This window comes from Melospiza melodia, chromosome 7, assembly GCF_035770615.1.
Source record: "Melospiza melodia melodia isolate bMelMel2 chromosome 7, bMelMel2.pri, whole genome shotgun sequence".
NCBI lineage: Eukaryota > Metazoa > Chordata > Aves > Passeriformes > Passerellidae > Melospiza > Melospiza melodia.
In genome coordinates this window covers 27,981,807-27,998,371 of record NC_086200.1, presented here as the reverse complement: position 1 = coordinate 27,998,371, position 16,565 = coordinate 27,981,807, and the positions used below count along the sequence as shown (strand labels likewise).

The window sequence follows — 16,565 nt, the reverse complement described above, 5'->3', positions numbered from 1 at the left end:
GCATGGAGCAGGGCTGGCTTTGCCTCAGGCAGGGAGAGCTGAGCTGTGCCCAGGGCACCAAGGACAGGGACAGTCCCTCGGGGGCAGGGGAGGGACGGTGCCACCCTTTACCTGTGCCAGGGCATTGCCCATGCCAGGCTCTGTCCTGCAGTGGGGACCCTCAAATCCCACAGGAGCTGCCCCAGGCAGACCCTGCTCCAAGGGCAGGGACCCCTCAGCTGATGGATTAAGGGACACTGGAGTCACCCCATGTTTAAAATAATTCCCTTTTCCTTGGCTTTTCCTGTGCCATGAGGGGTTTTGGGAAAGCCACACTGCCATCCCTGGAGAAACAACACAACTGAAAAACACTTCCAAGTTTTACTTTTCCATCTTACTTTATTTCACTTTTTCTAGAAAATTCCTCCATAGTTCCACAAATTTAACAAAAAGTTTAAAATTCAGGACAAACAATCCTGTAACGTATTACAAACATGAGTTTTTTTGTGGTTTTTTTTTTCTTTTTAATCTTGCAGTTAGTCTTGGCTCAGCTGCATTTCTTCCAGCTGAGTGAAGAACTTTTCTCCCAACACAACTTTTAAAATCCTCAGGTGCTGAGGTATTTAATACCTCGGCTCTAGGCAGAAATACAATTAAAAATTCTCTAGAAGTTGAAGTACTTACAATTTTCTTTAGGAGTGCAAACTCATCTTGTCAGTTTTTGATGGCTATCAAAGGAAAGCAACACCCATTTGGGTCCTTTGAGCACTGATTCACCTGTCCCAGGTGCACCAGGGGAGTCTCAGCAGGCAGGAGCCTCCTGTGAGCAGAGCTGGCTCCAGCACATCCCCAATGGAAAACTGCAGCTGGAGCCACTCTGGGCTCTGCTCGTGGAGAGGCCCCTCCTGGAGGGACGTTTTAACTCTCTCACCATCAAACACGGTCCAAGATGTGACAATGAAACTGTTTCTGGATTGTTGCATCAATGCTTGGCTCGTTCTGATGCTCCCAGGGCACCCCACGCTCCCACAGGTGGCAGAGATTGCACTTCCATGGCTGCAGCCTGAGCTCAGCCAGCCTCCCCTCGTGGCACAAACACCAGACTGGGTTTGCTGCCAAGCCAGCCTTCCTCTCCTCTCCTTTTTATTAAACTTTTCTAATGGTCATGTCAGTAATCAAAGCCTCGAGGCTCAACACATGGCAGAGCCAGGGAAAGGCTCCTGACCCTCCTGGAGGATGGAGGAGCCCAATCCTGACCCTGCCTCCAACACGATTCCAGCTCGGGCTGCCAGCACTGGCTGTGCCAGCAGCAGCACCACAAGGAACAGGGAAAAGGAACAGAGGCAAAAGGAACAGAGTCCTGCCCACTTTCCTTGGAAAAACCATTATGGCTACAAGTCAATTTGGGATTCTTTTTTTTGTTTTCTTCCTTTTTTTTTTAACAACGCAAGCTACTACACATCCTCGAGGACCTGAAGCAATGCCCACAGCAGCACTGCCCCCTCCTTGCTAGAGTACAATAATCCATCCATGCTCTCAAGAGTGACACAAGAACAAACACTTTATCCACAAAAACCTGTACATGGCATGTTCAGAACAGCGTTCAGCCAGCCTAGAGGGGATCTACACAGGGAACTGCAAGGGGACACAAGGTGAGGCCCAAAGTGACCAACCTTGCCTTGCAGCCACCCCTCCTGTGCTCCCCACGCTACCACATACCCCAAAAAACATCAACTCTGTAGAACAACTAAGTACTTGCAAAAACCTTTTAGTAACAAATCAGCATGTGCACACAATGGAGAGGAACTATTGCTGGGGAACAATCCTACCTCGGGTTTTATGGGGGGGGGATTATAAACAGTCTAAAAAAATCCATGTGTAAAATACTTCTTATAAAAACCAAACGAAATCCCTATCAATGCTCAGCAGACTGACCAACAAAGTCACTTCCAGGACAGGACGATGCCATGGCAGGCTCAGAAGAGCCTCCTGCAGGTGTGCCAGGGGCAGGGTGGCACCTCCAGTGGAGCTGGGACAGTCTGCAAGTGCTGGCACTGGAGCTGTGGGAGGAGTGGGCAGCACTCGGTGGAGCTGGGGCTCAGCCTGGCCACCCTCAGTGCCACCAGCCCCAGGTGCCAGCGTGGGCACAGAGCTGCCATCCCCTGGCACAGCCCCACAGAGACACGGCCTGTGACCAGTGTGGGTGTCCTGCTGCCACCTCCCCCTCTGCTCCCTGGCCTTTCCATCCAGCCCTGGCATTGTCCAGCAAGAAAGAAAAGAGCTGAGATCACTGGCGTGACAGGGTTTGCACCCAGCATGAGCTTGAATTCCATATATATATATATATATACACACACACATATATATATATATATACACACACACAACACATGAAAGGTGGTACAAGGACAAAATTAATGGGAATCGGGTCAACATGACCCAACTCAAACAAGCTTATCATCATATTGCCACTTCAGTTGATTAGTTGCAACATTTCCATGATAAAGAAAGGGGGAACCCAAAACAAGGGACAGCAAACCTGGAGGGGTGCAGCCCTCCCTGAGCAGAGCAGAGGGGCTCCCACACTGCCTGTGCCCCACTTGGCAAAAGCTTCCACAGCCCTTGGAAAAACCAGCAATTCCTGGGCAAATACTGAATTTAGGGAGCAGGAGTGTAACACAGCTTGGGGGGAGGGCTGGGGTTGCCCATGCCCACCTGGACAACACTTGGAGGTCAATACTAGTTTAACTAGAAATCCAGGGAGGGGCTGCATTAGTGTTTCTGTTTCTGCCTTTTCCTGCACAGGCAGCGGGGTGGGAGAGGGAGGAGGGAACAAACCCAGCTCCACTTTGTGTTTTACATCAGCATCTCCAAAACCCAAAGATTTCAGCCCTCCCTTGTTTTGGTTTTCCCAAAGTACAGCCACTACTATAGGGGCCACTGTAAGGAGATTCCTCTTTGAGAACACAGAACAAAACCAATCACATGTTTTGGCAAAGTTATCAAACACTGACAAATGGAAAGACGATGGGTGAGCCCCTTCTGGAGCATGGGATGCCTGGAGGTTGCTGTCCAGCTTCCTTACACTACAAATTGTCCACAAGAGTCAAATCTTATTAAGCGCCTTCCCCTGCCAGAGCCATAAAAAAACAACAGAAAAACACACCCTTAAGATCATAAGACCCAACTAGGCCCTTCTTATACATACAGTACATACATATATATAATATATATATATAAAATATACAGCTTACAGTTTTGGAGTCCTATTACAGTTAAAGCAGACTGAAAGGAGTGGGACTTTGTTTAGGAGCTCAGATCAACAAAGAAGACATCTCCAAAGCCCAGCAGGAGACAGCAGGTTCCAGAGGCCTCCTCACTGAGCACAGAGGGTCCTGTCCCCACCCCAGAGGGTGATCCCAGCTGGGATGGAGCTGGAATGCAGCCCCTCTCCCCTGCAGCAGACCAGCAGGAGCCTCCTGTTGTCCCCAGTGTCCCGGCCAGCTCCGTCAAAGCCGATGTCACCCACAGGGCGCGGGGCAGAGCGGGAGGGCTCCGGTCCCGAGCTCCAGGGGAAGGGAACAGCATCCCCGCTTCTTCAGAGCTCAGAGATGCCTGCAAAATGTGCTCTTGAAACACAGTTGCTCCAAGGGAAACCAAAAAGGTCGCGCTGTGCAGCCTAAGTGCAGCACGCCCGCTCTGCTGGGGGCCTGGCCCACAAAGGCAGGGCCGGGCACAGGCTCAGCAAGGCGGGCGCTGGTTTGAAGCCTACAAGAAAAGTGCAGCTGGCTGAGCATTCCTAGAGCATGGCTGTTCTCTAAGGCAGTGCTTCTTCGGGTGAGGCAGGAGGATAAGAAGGCCTAGTTCCATGGGGTGGTTTCCTGGTACCAGTGGAGGGGATGTCTGGGTGAAGAGCAGAGCCAGCTTGCCAGGCCCAGCGTCATGTGGCCACGGCCTCCAGGTAGCTCTGCAGCTTGCGGACGGTCGTCTCATCCAGGGAGAAGAGGTCAAAGTCAAAGGTTGTGTTGGTGACGTTGAAATGCCCGGTTTCCTCAATGAGATTCACGATCTGGAGAAGGGGGATGGATGTGAGTACAGCACACAGGGTACAGAGCCCAGCCAGGCTTTCCCACCCCTTGGAGGGGTTCAAAACAGGAAGGGAATCCTCTTCCCAAAAAAGCAAAGCAGCTCCCCCTGCCTGACCAGCTCAGTCTGGACAATGATGTGGGCAGGTTTCCTTTTAATCATAAAATAACAGAATATCCTGAGCTGGGAGGGATCCCCAGTGCCCAGCCCCTGGCCCTGCACAGGCACCCCAACAGCCCCACCCTGAGCAGCCCTGGGAGCTCCTGCAGCTCTGGCAGCCTTGGCACCGTTCCCTGGGCAGCCTGGGCAGTGCCCAGCAGCCTCGGGGGGCAGAACCTTGCCCTGAGCTCCATGCCAAGGCCTGGCACAGCTGCAGCCCTTGCTGGGCTCCTGTCCCTGCCCCTCCATCCCCTCCCAGGAGGAAGCTGTCAGTCAGACCAAGCTGTCAGTCAGACCAAGCTGTCAGTCAGACCACGAGATCCCACCTTTGGGATTGCTACCAGCACGGCAGAGGGAAGATGCCCACACCAAACTCCTGTACCACTCCAAACAAAACCATTGCATGCACAGCTGATTTTATTTTTTACTCGGTATTTTTGCTTTCAAAGCAAAGCAGAAGCTGTGTGGAAGGGTCTGGCTGAGCTCCTGGACCCCAGATCCCAGGGACACAGGGACAGCAGGGACACAGGGCCATGGTCTGTACCTGCTGGAGCACGTTGCGCTCCCGTAGTGCCATGAGCCGCCTGTGGAGCTCCACCAGCTCATCCGTGTAGGCCTGAAACACAAACAGGGACATGTGGAGCTGCCAAAGGGACCTCCCCAGAGAGGATCACAAGAACCTGAGGCCCTTTGAGACATTCCCAACTTTTTTACTGCCTCCTCCTCCTTCTCAAGTACTTCCCTTAAATGCAAGTGCTCTGAAGCCTTTTATTTTTTATTTAATGACACTCACACCTGTAACCAGCTCCAAGAACTGGGCAGAACCTTTAAGAACCTCAGTGAGGTGAAGTTCACCTTGGTGACCCTCAATGTGAGCTCCTCATCAGTGGGTTCTCCTAATTAACTCCAAATTACCTGAAAACATCAGTGACCAAAACCCAGCAACCTACTGAGCAATCATCTGCATTTAGGTAAGGAAAAATCTTTGGAGTGCACTGTATTCCCAGGTGGTTTTACCTAAACCACAGCAGGAAATGAAGGATTGCTCACAGGCTCAATATGTTGATTGTTCTTAGGTAAGAGTGGTTTGTTTTTTTCTTATTTTTAGGTTTTTTTAGGCAACAGGTCTGTATCAGCAAAACTGATTTACAGAATCAGTGAATCACAGAATGGACACTGCTCTGCCCTCCCTGGGGGCAAGGAAAGAGGGAATTTCATTGAACAAACAAAAGTTCCAAGTAAACATGCAAAGCAGAGCATCAAACAATCTTTAATTCAGAAGATCAAAGCCAGATGCAACTGCCTTTTAATGAAGTGCCCCAGCACTGCAGCAGTGACCAGGCCATTGGTTCAGACAAAGGGCAAACATACACAACAATTTCAGCATTTTGCCTATGAACACCCCCTGGGGCTCCAGCTATTTAATGTACACAATTTCTGCAGTGTCACTCTCCAAAACCTGTCCTTTCAACATCTGCTTTTTGTTAAACTCAAGCTTTTACCCTGCTGAGACAGAACAATGAACAGGCTGGGCTGATTCAGGTGGTTTTGTGCACAGTGAGGCCCAACCATCCTCTGATTAAGCTCAGCTCCTTATTCACAGAATCCTGGGATGGTTTGGGTTGGGGGGACCTCAAATCCCATCCAGTGTCACCCCTGCCATGGCAGGGACACCTTCCACTGTCCCTGAGTGCTCCAAGCCCTGTCCAGCGTGGCCTTGGGCACTGCCAGGGATGCAGGGGCAGCCCCACTGCCCTGCCCACCCTCCCAGGGAACAATTCCTGTCCAAATCCCATCTAAATTTCATTTTTTCAGTGGAAGCCATTCCCTGTGTCCCATCCCTCCAGGCCCTCATGGAAGATCCCTCTCCACAGGACACACCTTGTCATAGGTTCCCTTCTTCAGGATCTTCTCTGGCTTGTTACAAGACTCTGGGCTTTTCCTTCCAGATGCCTGAGGGGAAAAGAAACCAACAAAATGAGCTCAGGAAACAGAATGAGCTCAGGAAACAGAATGAGCTCAGGAAACATGGGGGTGTCACAGCAGAGAGCTGGAAAGGGAGGATCACCTGTCAGCTGAGGATAGGACAGGGAAAATGTGGTGCAAGGAAGAATTTCCAAGGCAGGGCAAACAAATACAACAATTTCAGCATTGGGAGGAGGGAGGCAGAGGTTTCACACCTTGTTGTTTGCTGGGGGCAGCTTCTGCCCAGGAGGTGGCTCCCGGCTGGGCGGGCACGAGTCGGCGCTGTTGTCACTGTCACTGTCACTGAGGCTCAGTCTGAAAAGCAACAGCACAGATTGAGCAGCAAACTCAGCACCAGCTGAGCCACACAGAGCTGAGTGAAATTCTCTTCTTTATCACAGATTACTGCTCAGGCTGAGAGAAAGGGATTCTTGCAATGTCCAGTGACCCATTTTCCCCAGGGAGCTTTGGGTGCCACATTACAGCACCAGTTCCACTCTGGCATTCAGAAGTCCCCTAGAACAACTCAGCACCACTTCATTTCAAACAGCAGCTGTTCAGGAATTCCTCCCAGTGTTACAAAGTACCTGCATGAGAGGCTCACTGATACTTCTACAGGCAAAAAATGCATTTAGTGTTGCTGCTGGTGTAATCTCTGAGATTTCCTCTTTATTCTCATCCTCCTTTGGCCCTACAGATATGGCAGGTATCCTGTGGTGAACTGGTTATCCCCTAAAGGTCTACAAAAACACTCTTTAAAGTCCCTCTATTATTGTTTCCTGGATGATGACGTGCAATAATGGATATTTGGTGTGTGGTAACCACCACCAGCATTTCCAATGTGCAGCTGCTCTCTGGGCCAAGCATTTGGGTTCAAATATTCACTGGGACTCCAGGTTTGGGCAGTAACAGCATTTCCTGAGGGAAGAAAGTGAAGTTCAACTCTTTCCAGGGTGTGGGGCAGGAAACAGCTGTCACTGAGTGCAGAGAGTGGAGCAGCCAGCAGAGAGGGCAGAGAGAGCCCTGTGAGCCCAGAGCAGCACTGCCTGGCCCCACAGATCAAAGGTGCCACACTCCAGCAGAGATCTGAGGGTCACAATGAGGTGAGGTTTGAAGGGGCTCAGTCACTGACACCTGCCAGCCCAGCTCAGCACCTCCCAGTGCCTTCTCCTCTCTGTGCTCTGGAGCCAACCCTGCTGTCACCACTGTCACAGATATCTTTCATGGAAAATCCTTTCCTTAGGATTTTTCCTCCTGAGAAGCTCAGAGGCCTCAGGAACAAAATGTAAACAATGGTTATCTGCTGCTGTGGAATGCAACAGGTGCATCTGTGATTGGCTCATGTGGTTGTTTCTAATTAATGGCCAATCACAGTCAGCTGGCTCAGACTCTCTGTCTGAGACAGAACCTTTTGTTATCATTCTTTCCTATTCTATTCTTAGCCAGCCTTCTGATGAAATCCTTTCTTCTTTTCTTTTAGTATAGTTTTAATGTAATATATATCATAAAATAATAAATCAAACCTTCTGAAACATGGAGTCAGATCCTCATCTCTTCCCTCATCCAAAACTCCTGTGAACACGGTCACACCAGCTCTGTGCTGAGTGACCCCACACATCTGCCCTTCCTCCCCTCCCACACAGAGCCCTTTGATTCCTCCCTCCACAAGCAGAGCAGCCTAAAATGCAGAGGGTAAAAAGCAACCCAAGAGCCCTGCTGTGGATTTGTTACCACCTGGAATCCCTGCTGACAGGGTTTGTTTTGACTGCTGCCTCCTCTCCAGAGGAGCTGTCGTCATCATCCGACTCCTCGGACTGCAGATCCTCCACCATGGAGCGCAGGGGGCCTGGGCACAGGGACAGCAATTCAGCACCAGGGCAGAGCCAGCACAGCTTCAGCACAGCAAAAACCTTCACAGCCCCACCCAGCCAAACCTAAACCCAGCCCCAACACAGCCCAACCCTTCACAGCCCCACCCAGCCAAACCTAAACCCAGCCCAGCCAAAGCCAGTCCTGACTCCCCGTGAGATGGGACTGGCAAAGGACACCCTGTGCAGGCAGCTAAAGCAGAGCTGACAAACTTTACAGCTCCCTCCCCTCCCAAAGGAGAACAAAAGCACATTTTTCATGCCTGTGGGGTTGATTTAAATGTCACTGGAGACAGGAGCAGCGCAGTATTTGCTGCATTTGGAACGTTTACTGTGTTGCCATTTTCCCTCCCTGGGTTATCAGTGGAGGGATCTGAGAAAGAAGCTGTTACACACTGGCAGAGTGATGAATGGCACATTTATAATTTTTAATAAAACATAGATGAGATTGGAGGAGAACTGTTCTGGTGATTCTACAGATCAGGCAGCAGCAAGACATTTATAAACTGAGGCAGAAACCAAAGCCAAAAGGGAAAGAACCAAATCCAGAGGGATTCCCTACTCATAAATTAGCTGCCAAGAGAAGAAAAATACTTGTTCGTGATGTTATAACATTATTGCCTTTTCTTGCTGAAGCATCACAACTCCAACACATGGCTGCATGCAACAAACTGTATTATTATAGTGCTGGAAAAGCACATTTAATTCTCCTGAGCATTTTATGGTTACACAAGGAAGGTTTGAACAAACTCTTCTTGCAACACACCTTGACTGTGGTTCTGAGATGGCTCGAAATCAGAGTCAGAGCTGGAGTCGGAGCTGGAGCTGGAGTTGGAAGGGCTGGACTGGACAGACTTAACCCCCCATAAAAGGGAAACAAAAGAAAAAGAATCTTAATCTTTCTAATCCAGAAAACCAGAGCACAAAGCACTGTGAGGCAGGAGCATCACTCATCACTGAATACAATTCTTGGGGTTACAGCAAAAAACAAAATGTGAGGTGAATAAAAACATTTATGGAATCTTGCAGGATATAGCTCAGCACTCCTGGGAGCAACATCAAACCCCTTCACACCATGAGGTCCAAACCCCCCAAATGATGATAAACATTTAAATTAAAGCCCTTGCTTTGAAGTGTGACAGATTAGCAGTACAGAACCCAAACCTACCCAAACCCTCTTAAAAAGTGTATTTATTGTACCCACCAAGGTCCCCTTGAACCTCAGACTGATCACTGACCATAGAGCAGAGTCAAGGAGTGGTTTGGGTTGGAAAGGACCTTAAAGATGATTTAATCCAAATCATCATCCCAGGGTGGTCCAAACCCTGCCCAGCCTGGCCTTGGGCACTGCCAGGGATCCAGGGGCAGCCCCAGCTGCTCTGGGAAATCCATTCCAGGGATGGATTCCACAATTCCTGATTCTCAATCTCCCATCCAGCCCTGCCCTCTGGCAGTGGGAGCCATTCCCTGTGTCCTGTCCCTCCATCCCTTATAATCAGTTTATTTTTCCTGCAGGCTCCTTCAGGCACTGGAAGGCCACAAAGAGGTGACCCCAACACTTCTCCAATCAATCCCAGTTCTCTACGCCTTTTCCTCACAGATATGGAGATGTCTATCCCAGCTAGCTCACATGACTCCAAAATTAATTCTAAATTATTATTATTATTATTATTATTATTATTATTATTATTATTATTATTATTATTATTATTATTATTATTATTATTATATCCTAAACCCAGTCTCTACACCAGTTTGAGTGATCCACTGGCTCCAACATAACAGAGACCAACTCAACCCTTGTGACCCCCAATTTGTGTGTCAGCACTTGGCAGCAACAACAGGAGTATCCTGTGCAGTAACAGTGAGTGAAGAGTAAATTAGTTAAATTAATTACTGCTAACAGCAGCATCCAGGAAGGAAATTTAGGCAAGATTGGGAAATTTTGATCACAAATCCGATACTGGCAGCAATCACCTGCAATATCCTTGAGAACCACCAGAGGGCAGAAGAGGCCACAGCAACTCCCTCTGCCCCCAAGCAGCTCCTAAAATCCCCTAAAATGGGGGTTTTTTTTTGGTACTCAGTTTAAAGATTCTAGTTCTAGATTAAAGATTCTCAATGTATTGTAATATATTGTCTTTTTAAAAGTAATTCCCTGGAAATCAGCATTTCAGTTTCACTGTTTCATTCCTAGGGATCCATTTACTACTCCTGATGCTGAAGAATCACACACAGCCACTGATAAATTATTTAACACAGGAAGGGTTAATACCCTAAAAACCTTGAGACAGGCACAAAGAGGCACAATCCCTGCCCTGCTGACACTGTGAACAAAATATTGGCAAGATTTTTATTATTTCACTGTAAGAAGGGGGAAAATGTGTCAAAAATGGTATTACAGCCTTTGGGAAGGGTTCAGGAGCAAAGGAGAATAATTGAACAGTTCCAGTATCAGGTCTGTTGGCACATTGAAGCAGATCTGGCTGTTTAGGGAAATTCCAAGATGGAAGGGGAGAGCAGAGAGAACAGAGTGTCCAGAACAGCTCTGGCAGTGCCCAAGGCCAGGCTGGGCAGGGCTGGGAGCAGCCTGGGACAGTGGAAGGTGTCCCTGCCATGGCAGGGGTGGCACTGAATTATAGTTAAGGTCCCTTCCCACCCAAACCATGGTGGGATTTTATGAATATTTTCAAGCTAACAGAACCCAGCTCTTGCATCTGACCCACAGCTCCAATCCTACATCCCTCATTCCTGATAATCAGCAAGTCTTCCCTTAAAAAATCCCTTAAAATTAACTTAACAGGATCTAAGCAGCAGCTGTTGGAGATAACCAATCTCTCCTTTTGCCATTTAGGCCATCAGCTCTTTGACAGCAGGATGCAGATGGACACACTCAGTGACTGTCACTGGGATGTGACCAAAGCAAAAAGCAACCCTGCCTCCCATCCCTGCCTCCCCTTTGTCAGCACTGAGGCAGCCAAGCATGAGGCCAGCTCAGGGAACTGGACTTGGTGGGGGAAGGAAAAAAAAAAAATTAAAAAACCTCAAAAGAATAAAGGCCAAGGAGCTGAAACAGCAGGAGAAGCTCTGCAGTGTCCCCTCTGAGCAGCCTGCAAAGATGGCAGCTGGGAGGCAGCGTGGAGCTGCAGCCCTGAGTGTTGCACAATCCCCTGGCTGCAGCAGCAGAGCTGATTTAAGAGTTTCCAGGCCCTGCTCCACCCCCACTTCAGTGATGTGGCTCCCACCGGCCCCACACAGCAGGGCCAGCACAAACCCTGGGGCAGAAGCAGTGCTGGGGACAGGGACATCCCCCAGGGTGCTCCCCAGAGCCTGGGTGCTGCTGCCAGGGCGCTCTGCAGCTGGGCTGGGGCTCAGGTGCCACAGGAACCTCTGCCACCACGCCCTGTCTGCCACACCGAGTGTCCCCAGCACCCCAAACAGGAGCTGGGCCAGCAAGGACACCGGGCGGGAACTGGGACAGGACACTGGGGCAGCAAGGACACACTGGGGCAGGGGACACACACTGGGGCAGGGCAGGGGACACACTTGGGGCAGGGAACACTGGGGCTGGACACACACTGGGGCAGGGGACACTGGGACAGGGGACACACACGTGGGGCAGTGCACACACTGGGGCAGGGCAGGGACACACACGTGGGGCAGGGGACACACTGGGGCAGGACATTGGACAGGGGACACACACGTGGGGCAGTGAGGACACATATTGGGGCAGGGGACACACACTGGGCCAGGGCAGGGGGACACACTGGGGCAGGGGACACACACGTGGGGCAGGGACACACACTTGAGGCAGTGAGGACACACACTGGGGCAGGGACACACACATGGGACACTTGAGCAGGACACACTGGGCAGACACTGGGGCAGGGGACACACACTGGGACAGGGCAGGGACACACTTGGGGCAGGGGACACACACTGGGGCAGGGGACACACACTGGGGCAGTGAGGACACACTGGGGCAGGACACTGGACAGGGGACACACTGGGGCAGGACAGGCTGCAGCAGATGCTCAGCCCCACTGTCACAGGCTGTGGTTCCAGAGACAGCCTGGCAGCACTGTCAGCTCACACTGCTGGCACCAGAGGGGATGGGGACACCTCAGGGACAGCAAAGGACACTGAGGGATGTGCACAGTCACAGGTTTGCAGGGAGGGCTGGAGGGCTGGGAATGAAATGTGGGGCTTGCTGAGCACTGCTGCACTTTGGTAAAAGGCTCAAAGGAGAGAGGAGCTGCCTCTTCCTAATGCCTCATGTGGAAATTTACCCATCTGGGAAGTGAAGTGATAAAATCCCAGACTGGTTTGGGTGGGAAGGGACCTCAAAGCCCATCCAGTGCCACCCCTGCCATGGCAGGGACACCTCCCACTGTCCCAGGGGGCTCCCAGCCCTGCCCAGCCTGGCCTTGGGCACTGCCAGGGATGGGAATTCTCTGCAGAGTGGAATCAGCACTGCCCAATAAACTCTTCTACTGGGAGTCCTGCAGGAAAAACCCTTCCTGACAAACACACCAGTATTGTTGTATCACAGTGCTGATTAAATCATAATACAAACTGTCCCTAGAAAATTAATCTTAATAAAATAAACCTTTCTTAAAGTGGTCAGGAGGAACCAGTCCCAGAATTCCCATGACATTATCCTGTGAACCCTATTACAAGATATATGGCTCCTTTTTAACAAATATACAAGTGAAAAGTAGCAAGAGTTTGGATTTGTCTGTTCCTTCTTGCATTTTTTTGCCTTCTTTTGGAAAACAGAGGATGAGGAATGTTCTCAGTTGTAAAAAGGAAAAAAATATTTAGACAGCTTTTAAAAATAGTAGTACAAGAACATAATTTGTTTTATGTTTCACAACACAACTTACTTAGATTTAGTGGCATGTGGTTGCATTTTGAGCTTCAGCCAATGGCACATTTCTTACAGGCCACGATAGGAAGAGGGGCTTTATTTACATTTTAATACTGGGTTTTTTCATTACCAAAACTGAGATGATTTCCTTCTTTTCTGAAATATGATCAGAATCTAAAACACTGCCTTTATGAGCAGGCAGAAAGTGTCTCTGTATCTCTTGTAGCTCTGTAGATGTCACTGCAAGGGATCAATGAGGGACCATAACCTTCAACTCTGACTTTTAGGTAACTGCCTGCAGATAAATCTCAAAAAGTTTGTACAGGAGAAACATTTAATACTGACTGGAGTTTCAAAGAAGAATTTTATTTGAGATGTAACCCAGCCTAAGCATTTCCCAATCTGCTGCTCTATCTTCTCTGAGAGATTATTTTTAACATCTTTTCCAGGCAGGGATTTAACATCATCCTTCCACACTGTGGTAAAGAATAAATCCCTACTCACCTCTGACTTGAAAGAAGTTTCATCCTCTGAGTTTGACTCCTCCATCTCCACAGGCTTTTTGATCTCCTTGGCCTCGCTCTCCGATTTTACCTTTTCCACTTTGGCATTCATCTTCTCCTTGGTTTGTTTCTTCTCTGGATATGAGGAAGACGAGGTTCTGGGAGATGTCCCCAGGATATTCTTCACCCCTTTGGAGCTACTCTTTTTTTGTTTTTTGGCACTAGGCTTTGGTGACTCCACGTTGGAGGGCCTCTTGCTGGAAGACTTTAACTCCGGCTGTGGCCCCCCCTTTGGAGAGGTGTTCTCCAGTTTGGTCTCCTTCACGGCCAGTTTTGGTTCCTTGAAAGCAGCTTTTGGAGGTGCCTTCTCCTCCTTAGGCAGTTTGTTCTCAGTTGGTTTTCTGGAGGAGTCCTTCAAAGGCTTGTTCTGTTCTCTCTCAAGGTCTTTGGAGGAGTTTTTGCTCTCAGAGTCTTTCCTGGGCCTCTCCCTGTGCTCCTTGGTTACTTTATGTGGCTTGGATGCTTTGCTACTTTCCTTGTTTGCATCCTAAAATTCAGCAACAGAAACATGCAAGCTGGGTATGAAACTGCAGCTCTGCACAGAATGATAAAACACATCCTCATAAATCACATGGCAATGTTTGTTCTGTGCAGAAATCCACCCCCACATGCCCAGGTAAACATCCACATTTCCCTCAAGCTGCTGCACACACACTGGCAGTGAGCATTTCAACATTTAGGAAAGGATGAAACATGTTCTGCTCCTTTCCAGGCTCTGTCAAAGGTCTAGAAACATCTACAGATGTTTAATTCAGGTTTAGCCCAGGTAAATGTCCAGATTTCCCTCAAGCTGCTGCACACAAACTGGCAGTGAGCATTTCAACATTTAGTAAGAATAAAACATGTTCTGCTCCTTTCCAGGCTCTGTCTAGAAACATCTACAGGTGTTTAATTCAGGTTTAACCTGAATGCAAACACAGATGCAGCTCTCAGAGCACCCTGGAGGAAGGGAAGCAGGAGAATGTTGTCTCTTTAGCAACTGGCAATTTTCACCAGAGCTCATCTCAGAGCCCTTTATTTCTCTGCTGTGCTTTCAGTGCTTAATTCCTGACCAAAATTAAATCAGCCACTAACAGGTAAGTCATCTTCACTCTGTTTCATAACATCAGAAGGCATAACTGAAGTGCCAGAGTGTTTAGAGCCCTGAAGAACATGGCTATCAGAATTGAATTACACTGGGAAATGAATTGTTGTTAATACCTGTGACTGTTCAGGCTGACACAGTGCATGTAATCTGCTCTGAAACACATTGCTTGGGGATTGTTTCTCCATGTAGGATTATACAAAAATAACTTCAGTATGTAAGGGAAAAAAAGAAAAAACTTGAGGTTCTGTGGAAGTGTCAGGCCCTGGCTGCTGCTGGACACAAACATCCAGCATGGAAAGCATCCCTTGGAGCAAGTGAAGCAGGTTTGATGTGCTCTCAGCACTGCCCTGAGGAAGAGGAAGGGCTGACTTCCCAAGGGGTGCAGGGCATGGCAGGCAGTGAGAGAGCCCCAGAACCCATCCTCAGCATCAGGGACACAACCAGAACCATCAGAGAGGATTTCATCTGCCTTTAAGGACGACACAATCCACCAAAAAATCCCAGTCTGGCACATTTAATTTTCTTTTCAAAACTTCCCTGGAGAGAAGTCTATCAGATCATAAAAAAAACCCTCCTAGAGGCTGGGAAGTTCCAGACCATTAAGTACTGAACTGCAGAGTACAAGGAGGTTCAGAATTAGCAGCAGCCAGGAACAGCTGCTGAACAAGCTCTCAGCAGCCTGGCCTGAAAGACTCCCTCACCTCAGGCTGACCCAAACATGTGCTGCACTGACCTTTGACCCATGGGAGGGTTTGGTCTTCTTGGGATCAGAGAAGGCAGAGAGAGGTATCGTGGGCAGCATTGGATAATCAGGACTTGGCCTTGAAACAGTCTCTGCTCCTTCTGGCATCACCATTACCTGGGAATAAAGAGGAGGGAAATTATGTCTGCACAAAGTCTCACGGACTATTAACTATTAACACATGATTATGTTGAGCCACTTGCTCAATTAACACACTATTATTCATCTTTTCAATGTTTTTTTCCTCGCCTGCCTAAAGGCCATAAAAAGATATTGTCTATGGAATGCTCAGTTTCAAGGCAACTCCTCAAATACAGAATATTAAACTCACAAAACTGAAAGGCAGCAATGCAATATCGAGTGTCTTTCCCAAAGGGAATGCCAATATTCTGAGCACAGGCAGGCAATAAAGCTCTGGACAAGAACTCTGTGTTCTGCTGCAAATGCTCTTCCCCTGAAAAAGGCAAGGGAGATAAATCTGGAAGGAATGAGCAAGATTTCCTTGGTTTAGGAAAAGCTGAATTTGCTGTTTCAGGAGGAAAAGGAAAAAAAACAGGGCTTGGGTCTCTCCCTTCACAAAATCTTAACACCAAGCACTGAGCTCCATGGAACAATTCCTTTCCTACCTTCCCTGCATTATCAGGAGAATTCTGTGAAAAATTGCCACCAGAGAAAAGGCATCAAAAGTGATTAACAGCTGAAACACTTCAGTACACAAGGACTAAGATACCATACTGTGAAAATCCTAGAGAGCAGGTGATGTTCCAGCCATCCTAGGGCTGAAATGAGCACCTTCCTCTCTCTGCCCAATAGAGGAAAGCACTGGCACACAGTGAACATGAATTATGGAGTGCTCAGGATTGGAAAGGGCCTTAAAGCTCATCCTACTCCACCCCTGCCATGGGCAGGGACACCTCCCACTATCCCAGGCTGCTCCAAGCTCTGTCCAACCTGGTCTTGACATCCTCTGGCTTATTAAAAACTTTTTGCACGTTGTGGTTTGGACTGATTTGCCCAGATCTTGCATTTATTTGAGGATCATCCTTTAGTCTATCCCTGCTCAGCATCTTCCCAGATGGAAAGGTTCAGTTCCTGTAGCAACCCATTCTCTACTGGACCTTTTAGAGAATATCTACTTCCCTCCCCAAGCTGTTTTCACTCTATATTATATTATATTATAATAATTTTTTTATTGTCTAAGCCACAAGTAGCTGGTGCCAGGTTTAGAGGTCATTTATTGACCAGG

The 16,565-nt window shown here is 48.7% G+C and overlaps 1 protein-coding gene across 2 annotated transcripts in view; it reads right to left on the bottom strand.

The window, feature by feature from the left end:
• Positions 1-358: 358 nt before the first annotated feature.
• MLLT1 (MLLT1 super elongation complex subunit) overlaps positions 359-16,565 on the bottom strand; it is a 35,371-nt gene continuing 19,164 nt past the window's right edge. The window contains exons 5-12 of one of the 2 annotated variants that reach the window (XM_063160920.1): positions 15,311-15,436; positions 13,433-13,977; positions 8,824-8,921; positions 7,924-8,035; positions 6,405-6,504; positions 6,106-6,177; positions 4,769-4,840; positions 359-4,048 (exon numbers count right to left, since the gene is read on the bottom strand). In XM_063160920.1, the coding sequence (XP_063016990.1) occupies positions 3,920-4,048; positions 4,769-4,840; positions 6,106-6,177; positions 6,405-6,504; positions 7,924-8,035; positions 8,824-8,921; positions 13,433-13,977; positions 15,311-15,436 (1,254 nt within the window). In that variant the 3' untranslated portion in view covers positions 359-3,919. Of the gene's footprint in view, positions 4,049-4,768; positions 4,841-6,105; positions 6,178-6,404; positions 6,505-7,923; positions 8,036-8,823; positions 8,922-13,431; positions 13,978-15,310; positions 15,437-16,565 lie in introns of both variants that reach the window. The other variant, XM_063160921.1, reaches the window with a different exon arrangement.